At 43.0% G+C, this 19,601-nt stretch overlaps 2 protein-coding genes across 2 annotated transcripts in view; one reads left to right on the top strand and one right to left on the bottom strand.

Annotated features, from left to right (window-relative positions):
* The window catches only part of LOC134218208 (achaete-scute homolog 1a-like), a 62,537-nt gene extending 54,127 nt beyond the window's left edge, over positions 1–8,410 (bottom strand). The window contains exons 1-2 of the mRNA XM_062697116.1: positions 8,395–8,410; positions 7,975–8,328 (exon numbers count right to left, since the gene is read on the bottom strand). Of these exons, the coding sequence (XP_062553100.1) occupies positions 7,975–8,218 (244 nt within the window). The 5' untranslated portion in view covers positions 8,219–8,328; positions 8,395–8,410. The remainder of the gene's footprint in view (positions 1–7,974; positions 8,329–8,394) is intronic.
* LOC134218207 (probable cytochrome P450 9f2) lies at positions 525–19,183 on the top strand. The gene is made up of 3 exons (XM_062697115.1): positions 525–584; positions 17,391–18,053; positions 18,117–19,183. Exons 2-3 carry the CDS (start codon positions 17,461–17,463, stop codon positions 19,168–19,170), a joined length of 1,647 nt encoding a protein of 548 aa, XP_062553099.1. The 5' UTR covers positions 525–584; positions 17,391–17,460; the 3' UTR covers positions 19,171–19,183.
* Positions 19,184–19,601: the final 418 nt, after the last annotated feature.

The following is a 19,601-nucleotide window of genomic DNA, read 5'->3' as shown; positions in this document are numbered from 1 at the left end:
TAAGGAGTGAGACCAGAACGTTTTAGGAAACCGTTTTTCTAGAAATTTTACGATTTCAATGACGCTAATGACAGACTAGATCCATTATTGAGAGGTTCCATGCCAAAATAAAAATCGTTAATATTTTTTGTCGTGAATTAACGCACTTGCAGTGGATCAAGCCAATAAAATCCAACTGCCAGTCGATCGCTATCGGACCCAGTCGCATCAGTAAGCACTTGTTACCGTCATCAACGGGTACAACATAGGGGATTTGCTACAGTAAAAATTGACTTCTGACGAAAATAAAGAGAATATTCTAGCTAGTAATTGAGCTCAAAAATTTAAATTTTCATTCGTCTGTCCTACGACATGTCCCTCGTTCCTATCTCACTACTCACCTAAACCAGTTCCTAGAGCAGATCAAAAGGGATAGAGAAAGTTGAAAGGGGAGAGAGGGGTGGAAAGGAGGAATGGAGAGAAAACGGAGGAGAAAAGAAAAACGAGAAGGTTTTGGTGGCGAGACCGCGGGACAAGGAGTTGGACATCGGAACGCATGTGAAACGGCTGTGAAGAACTTGTTGGATGGTGGAGACAATTGAACCGTAACTCGAGTGTGCATGAAAATCGTTCGTTGTGAGGGTTCCAGTATCGCGTCTGTGCTGATCGTCGAGACACGGACTCGGACATTGCCGAAGTGACGGAAGTGGAGTGTTACGCCATTGATAAGGTGCAGTGCAGGCGGATAACCCTATTTCGCACCAGAAAGTGCGGACGGTGGCGAGCTCTTTGGCTGGTGTCCGGCAAGCTCCCTCGCAATTTAGTCGCGCCACACGTGGTGGGAGTGGGGGCAGCAGGGACAGTAGGGACAGCATGGACCATGTCCAAGGGCTTGACGACCCCTCCCCAGCTGTCTGTGAGTCAGGGAGAACTGCCTAGGGCGTGGTGGGATTTAGCAGTGGGCTCTGCTAAAATCCCTCCCAAAAAACCACAAGTGCCCGTAAGCAGACTCTATCAAAGCGACTGTGTGCCGCTTCAAAGCACAAGCCCAGGGAGTGCCATTGGCACATCAGGATTGATCCCAGTAAGATCCTGATTATGGTATACTGGTTGCATGTTATTGGTCTTGTTTTTGGATATTGAGATATTGTGAACGCGAGGGCTGGTAGTCTGGTTATTCTATTCTCTTAGTAAGGCCGGGTGACACCGACCTGAAACGGCGAATGGGCTAATGGCCAGGCTGTCTTCCGTCCCCTAAAACCGTGGCGGGCCTTGTAGCACGCGGTACAATCCTGTCGCTCAGCTGGCAGCTGAGTGGGAGTAGGCTCAGATGCTCTTCCTGACAAGCGCTGATCTGGCTCCGAACACGAAAGTGTCAACCCTCGCATGGCCTCCCCGTATGCATAGATAACCATGGGATCAATAAGGTGACTACAACAGCAGGATTCGACTGCAGCCGCAAGGGGACCCATCAGACATGAGTAATCCCATAAAAATAAAAATGACGAAGGAAGGAGGTGAAGCGAATGGTGGTAAGGAGAACCCTTTCACCAGACGCAGCGGCCTGGAAAGGTCGCCCCAAAGATCGCCGGGGGAAGGCGACGGTGAAGCCCGTGGAGGGTCTGAGGAGGTGCCGGTTGAAGTAAAGATGGACGGCCCTACCCTGACCCGCGTCATCAAATCTGTGATGGCGAACCACGAAGAACGCGGTGGTCACACGATGGAAGTAGTCACGGAAGTATCCGACGTGATTATGGCCTTCCTAGACAGCCAGGTTAACTACGGCAAGGACTTGAAACTTGCTGTACAGGCACTCTGTGCCCTAGTAGTTGAGGCCAAAACGGAGTGGAGGTCCCTACTAGAGGCCAGTAAGAGTGCAGAGAAAGAGCTCCGCAAACTCGTCAAGGAGCGGAAGCAGGCGGATAAGGATAAAGAGGAGGCGGAATTGAAAATTCGTCTCTTGTCCGAGGGTAAACGACTGGCGGAGAGCCAGGTCGAGGAACTCCGCAAGAGGATGGCTGTAACGGGAGCGACCCCGAAGCTGAGTAAGGTTACGCAGGAGGCGAACCTGAAAACAGCTGTCGAGAATTCCGCAGCCCCGAAGTCAGCGAGAAGGAAGAAGGTCGAGCGAAAGGATGGCCATCTCAAGCCGTTGAACCCAGTGCCTCCACCAGTGAGGACCACTGAAGCTCGCCGGGAGGAAGACTTACCCTGGAGGGAAGTCGTGAACCCCAAGAAGGCGAGACGACAACGACAGCAGACCGCAGAGAAAGCGGCAGGCGGAGCGATACGCGCCACCGTTAAGAAGGGTAGAGCCCGGAAGACGACGGGTGAACCTTCCAATGTCGGTGGTAGGCGTAAAGATAGAGGTGAGGCGATTATCGTCAGTAATGACGACAAGAGCTACGCCGAAGTCTTGAAGGCCATGAGAGTTAATGACAAACTCACTGGCCTAGGAGAGGATGTCAACTGCATCCGAAGGACGCGGAGAGGCGAGATGATTCTCGTCTTGAAGCGGGATGCTGCTCAGAAGAGTTCTGAGTACAAAAGTTGACAGAGGAAGTCCTGGGCGATGGGGTTCAAGTAAGAGCCCTATGTCCAGTTTCGAACATCCAGTGCAAGGGCCTGGATGAAGTAACCGAGGCTCGAGACCTGGTCTACGCACTGAGAGATCAGTGCAATGTCGAGATCCAGGAATCTACGGTTCTGTTACGCAAAGCTTCATGGAATGCAGGTTGCCTCATTCCAAGTACCTCAGGCTGAGGCCAAAAAGGTAATGGATAAGGCTAAACTGAAAGTGGGTTGGTCGGTATGTCCGCTAAGTATAAGCTAACCACTTCAGACCTGTTTCAGGTGTCTTGGCAACGGGCATAAGTCTTATGACTGTAAAGGACCTGATCGCAGTAAGCTATGCTGTGGGTGTGGAGGTGATGGCCACCAAGCTCGCACCTGTCAGGCTGCACCAAGGTGTCTGATCTGTCCCCAGGTACAGACAACAGACACCTCACCGGTGTCCAGGCTTGTCCGGCCTCTAGAAGGATCCAGACACGCAGGTAACACAGCTTAACCTGAACCACTGCGAGGCGGCCCAATTGCTGCTACAACAGTCGGTTACTGAGTGTAAAGCTGATGTAGCCTTGCTGTCCGATCCTTACCGCATCCCTGCCGGTAACGGTAGTTGGATTGCGGATAAGTCCCAGATGGTGGCCATCTGGACTTGCGGGCGATATCCCATCCAGGAGATAATATCATCACCTGACGATGAGGGTTTCGTTATAGCAAAGGTAAACGGTGTTTACTTTTGTAGCTGCTACTGTCCTCCCAGGTGGAGTATAGTGCAGTTTACTAGGGTAGTAGATATTCTTGCAGCAAGACTAACTGGCTTAAAACCGTTAGTTGTAGCAGGCGACTTCAATGCGTGGGCAGTGGACTGGGGATCCCGGTTCACAAATGCTAGAGGTCATACCCTGCTAGAGTCGCTAGCGGTACTAAACGTAGTCCTGCTGAACGAAGGCCAAGTGCCAACGTTCAGGGGACCCAGCGGTGATTCATGCATCGATGTGACCTTCTGCAGCGCGGGATGGACGGTGGAGCCAGAATGGGAGGTTCATGAGGGCATACCTCCAGCGATCATCAGGAAATCCGTTTTATGATCCGGTATACCCCGTAGCAACCACAAGGCGGATCGGCAAAGCCGATCTAGGATGGCGCACCTCGCAGTTCAACCCAGAACTCATGGAAGAATCACTACGATGGGAGACGCGAACAACGGGATTAAGTGGCGACGAGTTAATCGATGTACTAACCCGTGCATGCGATGTGACGATGCCTAGGAGGACCAAACCCCCCGGAAATCGGCAACCTGCGTACTGGTGGACTGACACAATTGCGGACCTTCGTAGAACCTGCCTTAGAGCAAAGAGAAGGCTGCGACGTGCCAGGACAGACGCTGAAAAGGTCGAGAGACGCAGGGTGTTCCAGACAGCGAGCAGAGCTCTGAACTACGAGATTAAATGTAGTAAGAGAGCCTGCTTCGAGCGGCTGTGCAGGATGGCAAACGATAATCCATGGGGAGATGCATACAGGATGGTGATGGCTAGGACTAATAGCACGCCACCTGAGAAATCTCCGGGGATGTTGGCCAAAATAGTAGACGGGTTGTTTCGAGGCATGAATCATCGAACTGGCCTGCTACTCCATACGAGTCAGCTGACGTGGTACCGCTAGTGACTAACGAAGAGCTTATCGTAGCAGCAAGAAAACTTAAGCTCAATAAGGCGCCAGGCCCGGATGGTATTCCAAACCTGGCCCTTAAACACGCCATTCTTGCCAATCCAGATATGTTCAGGAGCTGCCTCCAGAGATGCATGGACGAAGGAAACTTCCCAGATCGATGGAAACGGCAGAAATTGGTGCTATTACCGAAGCCTGGCAAACAGCCGGGGATCCTTCGGCATACAGACCAATTTGTTTACTCGACACAGCTGGAAAGCTGCTAGAGAGGGTCATTCTGAATAGATTGTCGGCCTATACAGAGTGTGCTGGTGGCTTATCTAGCAACCAGTATGGCTTCCGTAAGGGCCGTTCTACCATCGAAGCAATTCGAGCGGTAACGGATACGGCAAAAGATAGCGAGAGGTTTAAACAGAAGAGGTATTAGGTACTGCGCGTTGATTACACTTGATGTAAAAACGCGTTTAACAATGCTAGCTGGGCAGCAATTGCTGACTCCCTGCACCGATTGAGAGTTCCGGATTACCTGTGCAGGATACTGAAAGCTATTTTCAGAATAGGGTGTTGTTATACGACACTGATGCTGGTCAAAAGTCGATCGTAGTGTCTGCGGGTGTTCCACAGGGATCGATCCTCGGACCGGTTCTGTGGAATATTATGTACGACGGAGTATTGCGCTTAAGTCTCCCGGCCGGAGTAAAGATAGAAGGCTTCGCGGATGACGTAATGCTAGAAGTAGCAGGTGACACTCTCGACGAAGTCGAACTGAAGGCTTCATACGCGATTGGCAGAGTGGAGGAATGGCTCAACTCGAGACGGTTATCCCTTGCACACCAAAAGACGGAAGTCGTGGTAGTGCATAACCGTCATGGGTTGCAACAGGCTAGGATAAGAGTAGGGACCTGCACAGTTAACTCCGTGAGGTCTCTCAAGCATCTGGGCGTGATGATCGATGATAAGCTCAATTTTACGAGCCACGTCGATTATGCATGTCAGCGGGCTTCATTGGCGATAAAATCTTTATCACGAATGATGTCCAACAGATCGGCGGTGCATAGTCAAGTGCGTAGGCTGATAGCTGGCGTAGCATTGTCTATCATCCGTTATGGCGTGCCGGCATAGAGCCGAGTACAATGTAAAGAAATTGATCAGAGTACACCGGCTGATGTGCTTACGTGTCGCGAGCGCATATCGCACCATATCATATGAGGCGGTGTGCGTTATAGCTGGAATGATGCCGATTGACACACTCCTAGAGGAGGATGTGGAGTGCTACAACGAAAGGGACTCGGTGCAAGTGCGACGTGTCAAGAGAGCAGCTTCGTTGCTCAAATGGCAAAGAGCATGGGACACCGCAGTCAAAGGTCGTTGGACCCACAGACTGATTCCAGATGTGTCCAACTGGGTTGATAGGAAGCATGGTCAAGTCAACTTCCACCTAACACAGGTGTTGTCTGAACATGGCTGCTTTAAGAAATTCCTACACAGGTTTGGCTTCGCAGATTCTGCGGAGTGTCCTGAATGTGTAGGTGAGGTAGAATCGGCAGAGCATGTGATGTTCGCATGCCCGCGATTCGAGGTAGAACGCAATACCATGCTGCTTATTAGTGGTATGGATACAACCCCGGACAACCTCGTCGAGAGGATGTGCCGGGAAGAAGCTATATGGAATGCGGTGAACACAGCATCTCAACAGATCATGTCGAAACTGCAGCGGTGGTGGCGTCTTGAACAAAACCAACGAGTGCAGTAAGGGCACCTGTGATGCAGTGAACATTTGCTCACCCTGACAACCAACATGTCGCGGGTGGGCTGCGGGACCTCAGTATGTAGATATAGAGGTCATTGCGGTTCACGCGCGGTGGTTGTTGTCGGGGTGCTCGTCTCCAACGTGAGATTATGATACGGACCGTTAGGTTACTATCATAGCTTGCGATCGACGGGTGGTGAGGTAGCCACCCTTGAAGTCGATGTTGTGTATTGACGTCAAGTGCGTTAGCATAGGCGTGAGCGTTCTCAATAGTCCCCCCCTGATGTATTGCTTAATTGCGGGCCGGGGGTACGGACTGGCGAAAGGGTTTTGGTTTTAGTGGGTCGGGTAAGAGTTACATGACATACCCATCCCCACACTACCTGAGTACCTCCTCAGGTGTCTGGTTGCAGATTTCCGTTTACCCTTGCTCAAGAAAAAAAAAAAAAAAAAAAAAAAACACGTGGTGGAAGTGTGGCAGCTTAGGCTTTGGAGGTGAGGGCTTCTGTGAGGTCCGGTGGGATCACCCCCGCTTACGGAAAGCTCAAAATCCGATTGTTGCTACCCCACACACGAGCCAAGGGACGTCACCCAGCCGAACCATCCTAAGCTTCGCCATACCGAAACCATTTCGGAAATCATCGAAGTCCATTGACCACGCCACACCCGGTTCTTCAGATAAGCTTGGGGCGAGGAGGTCGGATAAACCCAACAAACACAACCTTTCAATAAAATTCAGCTTTGGAGTGAATTGGTTAGCGATTGGACAAAGTCGAAAAGAAAAAACTAACTCTGGACTTATTCGGATGGCTCTATCAATTTGGTTGGTGGCACTGGTTGATTTTGTTGGACCAGTAAATTTCAACTTTAAATTTGGTCAGTTACCATCCTTACTGAAGTTTCTAGATTCCGATTCTCGTATTCATCATGGCGTTAGTTGAGTGCCGTCATTTTAAATACTCATCCTTGTTTAAAGCTTGACTAGTTTATAGATCCAAGAGATCCGTTTTTTACAGTCTACTCTGTGTTTCTCCTTTAGCTTATTCAAGTCCTTATTTAGAGCTCTTTCCCCAGAAGCTTCTTCTTCTTCTTCTTATTGGCCAGGTTACCATTTTTGCCTCATGTATATCACGAGGCTAGCACGATGATACTTTTATGTCCAGGGAAGTCGAGACAATTTGCAATCCGAAAATTGCCTTGACCGGCACCGGGAATCGAAACCAGCCACTCTCAGCATGGTCTTGCTTTGTAACCGCGCGTCTTACCGCACGGCTTAGAAGAGCCCCGAAGCTTATTCCATGTATCTTTCCAATGGCCTTTTCCGTCTTTCTATTTAACTTCCTTTTCTGTCAGGTAAATGATGAATAAGACAATGAAGGATCTGATAAAATCAACTCTCTACCTCCTAAGGTTCGAGTCCCTCCAAGACACGTGGATTATTTTTCGCAAATTTTATATCAATTTGTCCACTCCGAAAATGTGCTGTGCATATGCAAAGCCAAGATATTTAACAAAAAATGATTTTCGTACGGCCGAGTTGCCGAATAATATGCAATTAAAAGATAAGGATACACGTGCAGACCTTAAGGCCTATACTCCAGGTAATTCTTGGATATAGGGGGAAAGACGGCTTTGGCAGCTTTTGTTCTATTATTGGCAGGGGGGTTTTTGTCGACCAAATTTTATGAAATTTGGCCACAATATTCTTTGATATGCCTAGTCAGTCATAAAAAAAACCCCTGCCAATAATAGAATAAAACCTGCCAAAGCCGTCATTCCCCATACTGAAATTTAAAAATTGTTGAACGCTCATCAAATTCAATTCTACTGAACACAATAAGCATAAACGAGCTTGCAGCTCTCAAGGAGGTCAAGACCTATACTCCAGGTAATTCTTATATGAACTGGGATGCAATTAATGTTGAAGGAATATCCATTTGTATTCTACACTGTTTTGAACATACTAAATTACCAATTACCATTCTTCTTATAACGAAGCCTATTTCACTCACCGTTTTTATTTTTTGAATGCTTATCATTCTGTGCGTACTGGTTACTGCATTCATGTTCACAAAACTGATTTTGTTTGTCATCCAGCGTTTCTGGGTTACAATCAATTTCATCACTTTCACACTCATCATCCCACAGACCATTGGTTGTTTCAAATGTCACTTGTCCGTTCAGCTTATTTTGACAGTGGACACTAGAACTAGCGTTACAGTAGGCGTAGAAATAGCAATCGTACAAGTCTTGCATGGCGGAACCAAAACAGTCTACTAATCGAACAAAATAAACGTCCGTTCATCGCAAGAATTAAATGACTTTTGAACGACTTCCATAGGGAAATTAACCAACGTGCATTCGCCCTGGAAAACAAAGGAACGGGAAGGATTCTACGTAATTCAATCATATTGCGGAGGGAACGCGAAAACCTGCTGGTTGGTTGTTGAAAGCATTACACCGGTAAGGCAATGATAACACCTTTCCTCTGCACCAGAGGGGTTGTGCGCGCGTCGAGCACGTGGTCCAGTGCGATCGCTTTCCTGTCTTTCTCGAAAATGTGGGTGATGTTTGGTTCTATAGCCGCTGTAGGCAGATGCGCATTAGTTTCGTTTGTTCGATTAAGGTGTACCGAAAGAGTATGCATTCGCTTCAAAAACGTTTTTTGGCAGTGTCAGTCAGTTCTATATTAGAGATGGGCAAAACGGTTTACTTTGTTGAGTGGATCAGATCTTATTCAGTCTAATGACCCGGATCTTTCATACGGATAGGATCTTTGTAAGGAAATGAAATGTTAAAATGTAAGGAGAATACAAAATATTGAAACGGTTGTCATTCAGGACCACACTTCTGACCCGTACAAGCAATAATTTCACCCCTCTTTCGCTCACAAGCGTATGTACATATATAACATGTATAGAGAAACTACACAAAACTTTTTATTTTGTCTTTTCCTTACAAAAGGTTTAATAATTTGCAAATCTGGTAAACCGGATCTTTCAAAAAGTGAACTTCGAATCATTCACTCACATCAAAGATCCGAATCATTTTAACGGTTCCGGATCTGAACGCTCATCTCTAGTTTATATATGCCACATTTATTTTTGAAACTTTTCATAATTATTGCATATTTTCTTGTAATAAAATGTAATGTTCAAGCTCACTTGTAATGTGCTTCATACTATTCATAAAGAAATATATGTACATAAGTCATGAAACAGAAATAATACATCAGCCTAAAAAAAACGAAATAGAAAAAAAATTGCATTGGAATTGACGAAAATTCAGTCGAAATGTTATTCTTATGCTTATTTATATTTTTATTAGGTACCTCGACGGGAGTTACCTACCATCAAAATGAGAATTTTTCAAAGACTAGTCTACCCAGCAAACGTTGCCATGCATAGTAAGCGAAACTGCGCGTTGTAAACTGCCCATGCGAAATTTTCTATGCGAATCTTAATTTTGTTTTTCACGATTTACTCAACTTTACTCGTGATTTTCACATGAGGAAGTGTCATCCGTCATCCGTGTCATCCGTCGTAAAATAAACCTTACGTATCTGCTGAGTTATGCAAGCTGAGATATGAACACGAACCATTTTATTTTTTATCTATAGAGATAATCTAATTTATATATTTTTCATCTGTCAAGTATGTTTCATAGCAGGAATGATTCTTTTATTGCTAGGTGGATTAATCTGCAGTTAGTTTAGTGAGACCGATAAAGGACAAGAAATCATAAAACACCTTTTGACTTCCGAATGAGTTGAACGCATAATTTGTAGTTGGACGCTCGGCTGATTCATGTGGGCCGTCACGCCTTTCGAAGTTGAGTCAGTTTTTTTTCCTTTTTTTCGCTTCCCAATTCTATGCGTTTCTTATCAGTTCTAATTGGAAGCCTCCCTCCGATGTCTGGAACAAGAGTTCCGTGTGAGTCATAACAAAAAATAATTCTGAGAGCAACAATTGAACCTCTTCGTTTTTTTAAAGTTCTACACCAACAAAGGGGCCGTACACCAATCACGTAAGCATTTTTTCGGGGTTTTCCCCCTCCCCCCATGTAAGATTTTCTCTATACAAATTATTTTTTATTTATATGGAGCCTAAGAGAATGGCAGATACCACCCCCCCCCCCTCCCCCATAAGTACTTACGTAATTAGTGTACGACCCCAAAGCACAGCTTCTGGAAAGTTTGATTGCAATAGTCAGTCGAAACTCTTCCTCTTGGCCTTAGTGCTCAAATCTTCTATGATGATTTTGACGTCGTGGTTCAGGCAGCTATCGTGTTCACGTTCGCGTTGCGCACATAATGTGTCCTGAAGTTGAAGAACTGGCCCTTGAATCAAGGGCCTTGATCCTCAACTTGTAATTTCTCTCATTGATCGACCACCACCTAACCTGCGTATCACATATAAGCCATTTTATGAGACAGATTCGAACAGCTGATCGAAATTTTGAGTGGACGGCTCGGTCTTTGTTTTGGTAAATTTGCATGTAAACCATCATCATTTCGTCATCATCATCATCATTTCATTTCATTTTCGCAAATGTTCCTTGTAAAATGTAAATATTAGTATTTGGTCTCCTGTCATTTGAGCTTTTTATAAAATGGCTTATTGCCATTGTGTGGCAGTTAAACAGCACTTGCCGTTTACTATAGACCAGTGCATGATGACGTAGGTTGACAGTTCACAGAGCTTTTTCACCGGGACTTAGCCTCTGGCGAAGCTTCCGATAAAATTGTTTCGTCATTTTATTCGCATGTAGATGTCCTTTGCGATTGATTTCATGCTGAATGCAAAGAATATCATTGAAATATTCGGATCGCAGCAATTGTAAACTAAAAATATGAATTTTAATTTTCTCCTCATCGATTTTTCTTCTAACACCTTGTAAACAAGCTCTGTGAACTGTCAAATAAGTGAGGTTAGATCAAGATCTTGCATTGGTCTATACAAAGCAAATATTCAAATGCTTCTAAACCATCAAAGTAGGCCTAATGTGAATCACAACCGATGGTCGCATTATTAAAAATCAAAGCAATCGGGCTATATTTCGATAGACATGTAGTGAACCATCAGAGGTGTCCAAAGTGGCTCCCACTTGCCTACAATCAGATTAAACTCCACATTTGGCGATCCTGCCAGGAGGTTTAAAATATTGTAACAAAACTGTAGAATCAAGCAAGCGAGAGCACACATAGGAAAGTTGAAAGTTGTTTGTCTAAACTAGTGAGAGTGATGTGATCGTAGTTCATAACAACAATAAAATGGATACATTTGGACTACGGGTGAGTGCACTCGAAAAAAAAGTAGTATACGTTGAGTTAAAAACTGATCAGTTTGATAGCCGTTGAGGCTTTTGTCCGATGAAAGAGTAATGGAACGTACACACGGTCAAGCAGTTCGACCAACATTGACTCCACCTCCCGTTTATTCAAACATCCATCAAGTGTTATCAACAGCGACACGAACAATCAATTTATTCGACCAACAATATCACACACGAACGACCGAAGCACCAACTCGAGCACCAACCATCAAAAAATATATGGGGGTTTGTGCAACTTCACTACAAATGCTCATACATGTTCGGCGAACCTTGACTCCACCCCCGACAACTCAAACCAAAATCAAACCGTTTTAATTTTTTCCAACCGAGCCGCCAACTGTCAAATGGTTGTTCGAACAACTTCACACACGTTCAAACAAAGCAGCAACCGAAGCGATTTCTTGGGGGCGGAGTCAATGTTCGTCAAACTGCTTGACTGGTGTGTACGTAGCATAATATGTATAGTAACAGTTTCTCTTCAATTTTAACATTTTCATTTGCGTGTGGAGGGTCTTTGCAGTGTCACTTGTGTTACTGCTTGATTTTATTCATTTCTCGCATGATTGTTCTTCGGGTACTTATTTTGACTGAGCGTCTCGATGTGTCGAGAGGTGCTCGCATAGAACACTATGAATTCTTCGACTCAATCCCCAAAATTGCGCTTCAAGATTTATCTAAAAAAAATTAGGCCCAAGCACACGCGTAGAGGGTCTCATGGTCAACAAATGAAACTTTTTCTGATAGTGCTATAAATTTTGATACCAGAATTAATAAAATGCGTTGGCTAATTCAACGTTCAGTACAAATTATTTTTTGCTAATTTTTGAATGTGCGCGAGTGGTGCTCGCATATAGTGCTCAGTGCGACTTAGTGTTGCTAATCTTCGTAAAGAGCGAGAGTGGTGCTCGCATAAAGTGCTCAGTACGAGTTTTAATTTTTTTTAATGAGCGCGAGTGGTGCTCGCATATAGTGCTCAGTGCGATTTAGTGTTGCTAACCTTCGTAAAGAGCGCGAGTGGTGCTCGCATAAAGTGCTCAGTACGGGTTATTGTTAATTTTTTAATGAGCGCGAGTGGTGCTCGCATATGGTGCTCAGTGTGACTTATCGTTGCTAATCTTCGTAAAGAGCGCAAGTGGTGCTCGCATAAAATGCTCAGTACGTGTTATCTATATACATAAGAATTAAGTTCTGTCTGTCTGACCCTTGTAGACTCGGAGACTACTGAACCGATCGGCGTAAAAAATTTGTATACAGATGTTTTTGGGGCAGAAGATTCTGGAGACGATTCGAGACCCATCCTCTCTTTGGAATGGGGGGCTGCTATACAAATGAAACACCAATTTCATCATAACTCGAGAATTTATCAAGCAAGCGACACCAAATCTGGTATGTGGAGGTTTTGGAAGGGAAGATATGTTATCTGGTTTTATTTGCAATGGTGTTGAGCCATCCTTCCGGCAGCAGCGCAATTTACTAGCCCTAAGCCGTTGTCTTTGGTAGCGGAGTGAAGGCTCTTCCAACCGATTATGGGACGGAAAAAAGTTGGCCATGTTCCTAATTTGCCCAGTTTCTCGCAAAACTCCAAAAGTAAAGCAATTTTCGAGGGTTTTATTAGCTCTAACAGGAAATATATCCCTTATCTTTCTTCGCTGTTGAAACTGATGATATTTTTTGGAAATATTCATTTCTTAGGGTTGGCCATATTATGTACTAAGGTGGACAAAACCGGTACACTTAACCTAGTTGGAAATCGATATAATATATGGACAAATCAGGTATTTCTCTAATTTATGTAAAAAGGTGGTGTATGGTGTATGGGGTGAAAAGATGATCTCCTACACTTAGTTTTTTACATTGTAGGTAATTACTTTCCTCACATTTCTTTCTCTCTCTTTATCTCCTCATCTCTCTCTTTTTTATCTCCACTGATTAGTAGTTTTATAGTGATGAAATTTCGATTTTACGATCACTGAATCAACGCCATCTCTTGCATTGAACGTGTCGACTGGTACCTTATTGGGGATCCTCATGAAAACATGTAGGATTTTGAACGTTAATAGAGCCTTTATTTTTCGATAGATTTTGAAGATTTATATATTAATCGACTCGGAAACTCTCCCGCAATTTCTCAATTTCATAGAAACTTTTGATTATTTACGATACATTATTGAAAATTTCAATCCTTCCCAAAAAACACAGTTTGTTGTATAAGAGTTTAAAATGCATCTTTCGAGCATATAGGTTTGTTATGTTTTGGTATAAAAAACTTGTTTCATTACTTTCACACGACCTAAACAGCGCAAACATTATGAATTTTTTCAACATCTCTCAGTTGCAACCAAGTTTTTGATTGCACATTCACACGACTAAAGTTAAGTACCAAGCAAGTTTTCAATAACCGTTTCTCAACATGGTTCTGTCGGTTGAAGGACAAAAGGTCGAAGGTCAAAAAGTCGAAGGTCAAAGAGTCGAGGGACAAAAGGTCGAAAGGATAAAAGGTCGATGGGTCAAAAGGTCAAAGGGTCAAAAGGTCGAGGTGACAAAAGGCAGAAACAAAAAATCTGAGTCAAAAGGTCGAAAGACAAAAGGTCGAAGGTCAAAAGATCGAAGGTCAAAAGTTCGAAAGAACAAAAGGTCGAAAGGTCAAAAGGTCGCACGGATAAAAGATCGAAACAAAAAATCTGAGTCAAAAAGTAGAAAGTAGAAACGCCGAAGGACAAAAGGTCTGATTAAAAAATAATTTTAAACAATATTTTAAAAAGGTGAAAGTGGTGAAATCGCCAATTTGAATGTATTGCCTAAAATGTGTTCAGATCAGTTTTAGAAAGCAAAATAGTGATTTTGAGCAAAAACAAATATTTGGTGTTATAGGGTTAAGTAAACTCTAAAGAAGCCCGTTTAAAACATAAGGCATACCTCGTTAGAACAGTCTATGATTAATAAAATGAAACCTCTAATCTCTGTCTATTCGACTTTTTTTCTGTCCACCTTTTGTCTCTTCGATACAGTCAAACTTCCATGAGTCAATGTTCTATGACTCGACATCGACTCAAGGAAGCAAATTATTCCATATCAAAAAATATTTTCTGGGTTACTGTGATGGTCCCTCCAAAGAGCTTTCCAAAGATTTCCTATTCCACATCTCGATATTTCTATGAGTCGATGGTCCCTTCAATATCGACTCATGGAGGTTTGACTGTACTCTGTTCTTCGACCTTTCGACCTTCTGTTATTTTTTCGACCCTCTTTTCCTTCGACCTTTTGTCATTTCGATCTTTTGTCCTTTCAATTTCTTGGCTTTCGACCTTTTGACCTTCGACCTTTTGTCCTTATGACATTTTATCCATTCGACCTTTTGTTTTTGACCTTTCATCTTTTCGACCTTTTGTCATTCCAACCTTTTGTCCTTTTGTCCTTTCGATCTTTTGTCCTTTCGACCTTTTGTCCTTTTGACCTTTTGTCCTTTCGACCTTTTGTCCTTTCGACCTTTTGTTCTTTCGACCTTCTGTCTTTTCGACCTTTTGTAGTTTCGATCTTTTGTCCTTTCGACCTTTTGTCCTTCGACCTTTTGACACAGATTCGTTCTGTCAAATTGAATACCTACCTGGGTACCTGGTTGGCTACAGCGTCGATACACCTATGCCTGGCGTACTGTAGAGCTCCATAATCGTCGGTCTTGGGCGATGTTCGTCCAGTTTCCCCGAACGTTCAGGGTCCCCAAATGAAAAAATCCAACATGTTATCAGCAAGTCGTGAGATTGTATTACAAAGCATCTTCAATGATCAAACTGCTGTATGTTAAAAACTTTTTCATTGCTTTCTTCGAATATAACATGTTTTGTATTCCCTTTTCCCGACCTTGATTCTACATGATTCTTAGGTCTTCGCTAAAAATGATGTTTTCGGTGTTACTAATCCCGTTCATGCATTTCCAACACGGACATCAGAATGATGTAGGTTTCGGGCCTGTTGGCCCACCGTTTCATTTTCTCTGAGTAAAAAAAGACCCGTGTTTCGCATTTGAGCGTCATTTCTGTTCCACAGTGAATAGTCACCGAGAGCGGGCACGGAGAACGGACAGAACGATAGCATCGGTAGCGGTCCCAGTATCGAAGACGGTGGATTCTGCATCTGCAGCGGTTCAGCGGTAAACTATCGAATAACTATTGTGGCGTCAGCGGCACTCCAGTGACATTTTCTCGCATGGTTCTGAATCTGGTTTTGTTGCAGTTAATATGGAAGGCGCATTATTGAAAATCAATCGGCTCTTTTCAGCACCTCAATTTTATAGTAGAAAAAGTTGAGCCAAGACAAATTTTCATCAAAGTGCAAATCATCATCGCTTGGAGACAGCAGAAATTTGACTTTGGCAGCATAATCACAAGCGCGGTGACTGGTTGCTGTTAGTAATTCGGAAGGAAGGTCAATTGGTTCTTCTCAGGACCAATATTCTTTATAAGGGAAGATTAAACTTGAACGAATTTAGTTCAAAGTGAAAATCATTCGCTTGGTGACCACAGAAAGAATTAAAAGCGCGCGTCGGAGGGAGATGCTGCATAAATTCATTTGCATAGATGACATCAGTATCAGTAATGTGAAATTTGATCTCAAGATTCTGATTTGGTTTTGTTGTTGTTTGCAACTGGAAAGGCGCTTTATGGAAAATAATTCGGTTCTTTCTAAAACTACAAATTGGTGGAAGATATGGTAGATTTGTCTCAGACAGATTTGTAGATTTGTCCTGAGACAAATCCTTGATAAATTCTGGGAGTACAACTTGCAGACACATCATCTGTGGAAGAGGCTTTTGTGCCTTTTAAGAGGGAGACAGCGAGGATTGGACTCACTTTCAATACCAGCAAAACGAAGTACATGGTCGCTGGCAATCAACGTGGATTCATTAGTGGTGGTGGTAGCGAAATGGTGCTGGATGGTGACAAATTTGAAGTGTAGCTTGGAACATTAGTGACGTGTGATAATGATGTTACCCGCGAGGTGAAAAGGCGTATTGCAGCTGCAAATAGGGCTTATTACGGACTTCGTAACTAGCTTAAGTCCCGTAGTCTGCAAACGAAAACAAAACTCGCGCTGTATGTATACTACTCTGATTCACGGCAGACTACGGTGGGCTGGTCACGTTGTTCGTATGCCGGAATAAATACAAGCGAAGATAATATTTAGTAGAGAACCCGGAAGAGGCCGCAATAGCCGTAAACCGTAAATAGCCAATAAAGAAATCAGAGTATGAGCAATAAATAAATATAACATTTTCACAAATAAGGCAAAATTTCTATAAATAAATTAAGAATTTTCCATAAAAAAGCATTTTTTAAAGCAAACATTGTAGGTTTAAAAGATGAATTTTCCGTTAAAAAAATCAAAATGCTGCACGAAAAAAAAAATCCATAAACAAACCAATATTATAATTAATCATAATTAATCAATATCAATAAATAAAATACAAAATTTTAAACAAAATACATTTTTTTTACACAAAAATTTAATACTTTCTACGAAAAAAATAATAAAGAGCAATAAAAAGAAACATAGAAAAGCGTTCATTCGATTCACCATTGTAGTGAGATCTCAATCTGAAATATAAACAACGTATTTAACAATTTTGGTACTAAGTATTGATTTATAATTCACCAAAATGCTATATGGATATCTGAAAGTATCATATCAAGAACTAATGATCTTCTGATAAAATTAGAAAAATATAGAAAAATCGGGACTATCCAAGCCTTAAATTTAATTAACTTAAAACTAGGTAAAATGATTGTAGTACACCTTTGGGTAAACGTTTACCCGAGCTTAACTTAATGTTTTGTTACTTGTAGATTTCGGTGTACCGATTCGCGAGTATGTCGACTGGATACTGTTTATTCTCCACGCGAACGCTTTTCAAACGATGTTTCCGTTATTCGTCGTACCAGAATCACAGATCATCCCCACAAGGGATGCAAACGTAAACTTGACTCATGCGTAACGATAACATTCGCCGCAGATAGCGAAGATTATAGAACAATTCGAATCAGAATGTGTTTGATAAAACTGAATCTATTTTGGTAATGAAATTTTTGTTATCTCTTAGAACTGACGTGTCCCACTTTCTTCTAAACAACATATATCAGTGAGCTAATCGACGTAATCAGTTAGTTCCCATGGAGTTTTCATCTACAGCAAACGTTCGTTCAGCGTTGCTTACCGTAGCGGAAGCAATGGGTGTTTCAGAGTGGTTTGTGCTCGCTACACTCATTGCGGCGTATCTGATCTATCGGTGGAGCATCGCGACCTATGGCTATTTCGATAAGCGAAAGGTACCATACGTGAAGCCGCATCCGTTGTTCGGTGGCCTGTGGCCGGTTTTCTCTCACCTCAGTGATGTAGCCGATATGGGGTACAACATGTTCCCGGAAAATCGTTTCTCAGGATTTTTCACGTTCCGCCAACCGGGATATTTGGTCCATGATCCAGCTTTGGCCAAACAGATTATGATCAAAGACTTCGATCACTTCACCGATCACATGAACACGATTTCGGTGGATGTGGATCCCATCTTTGGGCGTGCGCTGTTTTTTATGGACGGCGAACGATGGCGGCATGGACGGTCTGGATTGAGTCCCGCATTCACAGGAAGCAAAATGAGGAACATGTTTACTTTGCTGTCGAAGTATGTGGATGGTGCTATGCAGAGATTGGCGCAGGATGCTGGACATGGGGAGATGGAATTGGATATACGTGATCTGTTTCAAAAGTAAGAATTATTCAAATAGAGCCTTTAATAGTGTTTAATGTGTTTTTGCTCATCTGTTTTTAGACTTATCAACGACATAATCACTTCAGTTTCGTTTGGCGTGGAAATCGATTCAGTTCATAACCCGAACAACGAATTTTTCAAACGAGGGAAACAATTGACTGCCGCTGCAGGATTCCAGGGTCTCAAGTTTTTCTTATTGAAGGTGATCCCAAATAGTGTTTTTAAATTTTTCAGAACGAGATTCCTATCTAAGGAGGTGGCTGATTTCTACGTTGATGTCGTATCGAAGACCATCAAACTACGCGAAGCAAATAAAATCGTGCGACCTGATTTCATTCATTTGTTAGTTCAAGCTCGTTTGAATGAACTTAAAGAAGATAAGGCAGACGACGAACTGAAAAGTGCTGGATTTACTACTGAGGAGGATATTGAAGCATCAACGGAGAACAGTCAATATACCGACTTGGACATCACAGCTGTAGCTGCGTCTTTCTTTTTCGGTGGCATAGACACGACAACGAATTTGCTTTGTTTCGCTTTGTATGAAATAGTGGGAAACCGAGAAGTTAAACAAAAGTTGAAAGCAGAAATTGATTCAGTTAGAGAAGGTCTGGGAGGAAAAGCTTTGACCTATGAAGTACTCCAGAAGATGGAATACCTTGACATGGTCATAACGGAGAGTCTACGCCGGTGGCCACCAGTAGGATTCGCCAACCGCGTTTGCGTTAAGCCGTACACCTTCGAGGACCACGACGGAACAAAAGTAACCGTTGAAAAAGGTCAAGTAGTTCAGATTCCTATGCAGTCGTTTCATCGAGATCCAAAATTCTTCCCCGATCCATACCGCTTCGATCCGGAACGATTCTCCGACGAAAATAAACACAACATCAATCAGGATGCGTTCCTACCGTTTGGAAGTGGACCCCGAAACTGCATCGGCTCGCGATTGGCACTGATGCAAGCCAAATGCTTGTTGTATTATTTTTTCGCAAATTTTTCTGTGGAGTATTCCAACAAAATGGATGTGCCAATCAAAATTAGAAAGTTATCTTTTGCATATACCGCACTAAATGGATTTTGGTTTAAATTGACACCAAGAAAAGTTACATCATGAAAAGTTTCAAACATGAGATTTTACCGCTGTCGCCACTTATTTTAAAGCACCAATGGTTGTCTATGTTTGCTCGTTTTTGTTTTACATATGTTTTTAAATCAAAATACACACTTCACTGTTGTTCATCTAACTAAAACATATTTCAATAAGGGACAAGATGGTCAATTTTAATTATGGTAAGAATCATATTAATGTAATTACGTTGATTATTGATACTTATGCAAAAAGAAGACTTATCTAGTTCAAGCAGGATTATTCTGATCATTTCGAGGATACTAAATTAAAAGTCCTACTTTTGAAAGTAACAAATACAATTATTGTTATTGTCTTTATTCAAGAAATTTGCAGGCTAATATCTGCAATATAACTTTAATCTACCCTTCTAATAAATCAGGGATCACAGTTATTATTGGCAATTAGCGATACGAAAA

The sequence above is a fragment of the Armigeres subalbatus genome, chromosome 2 (assembly GCF_024139115.2).
Source record: "Armigeres subalbatus isolate Guangzhou_Male chromosome 2, GZ_Asu_2, whole genome shotgun sequence".
NCBI classification, from domain to species: Eukaryota; Metazoa; Arthropoda; class Insecta; order Diptera; family Culicidae; genus Armigeres; species Armigeres subalbatus.
This window is presented reverse-complemented; position numbering and strand designations above follow the sequence as displayed.

Bases quoted from the DNA above. Each gene is read 5' to 3' on its own strand.
- LOC134218207 (XM_062697115.1), top strand. From the start codon at position 17,461: ATGGAGTTTTCATCTACAGCAAACGTTCGTTCAGCGTTGCTTACCGTA. The intron at 18,054-18,116 runs GTAAGAATTATT...ATCTGTTTTTAG, and splicing joins ATACGTGATCTGTTTCAAAA to ACTTATCAACGACATAATCA.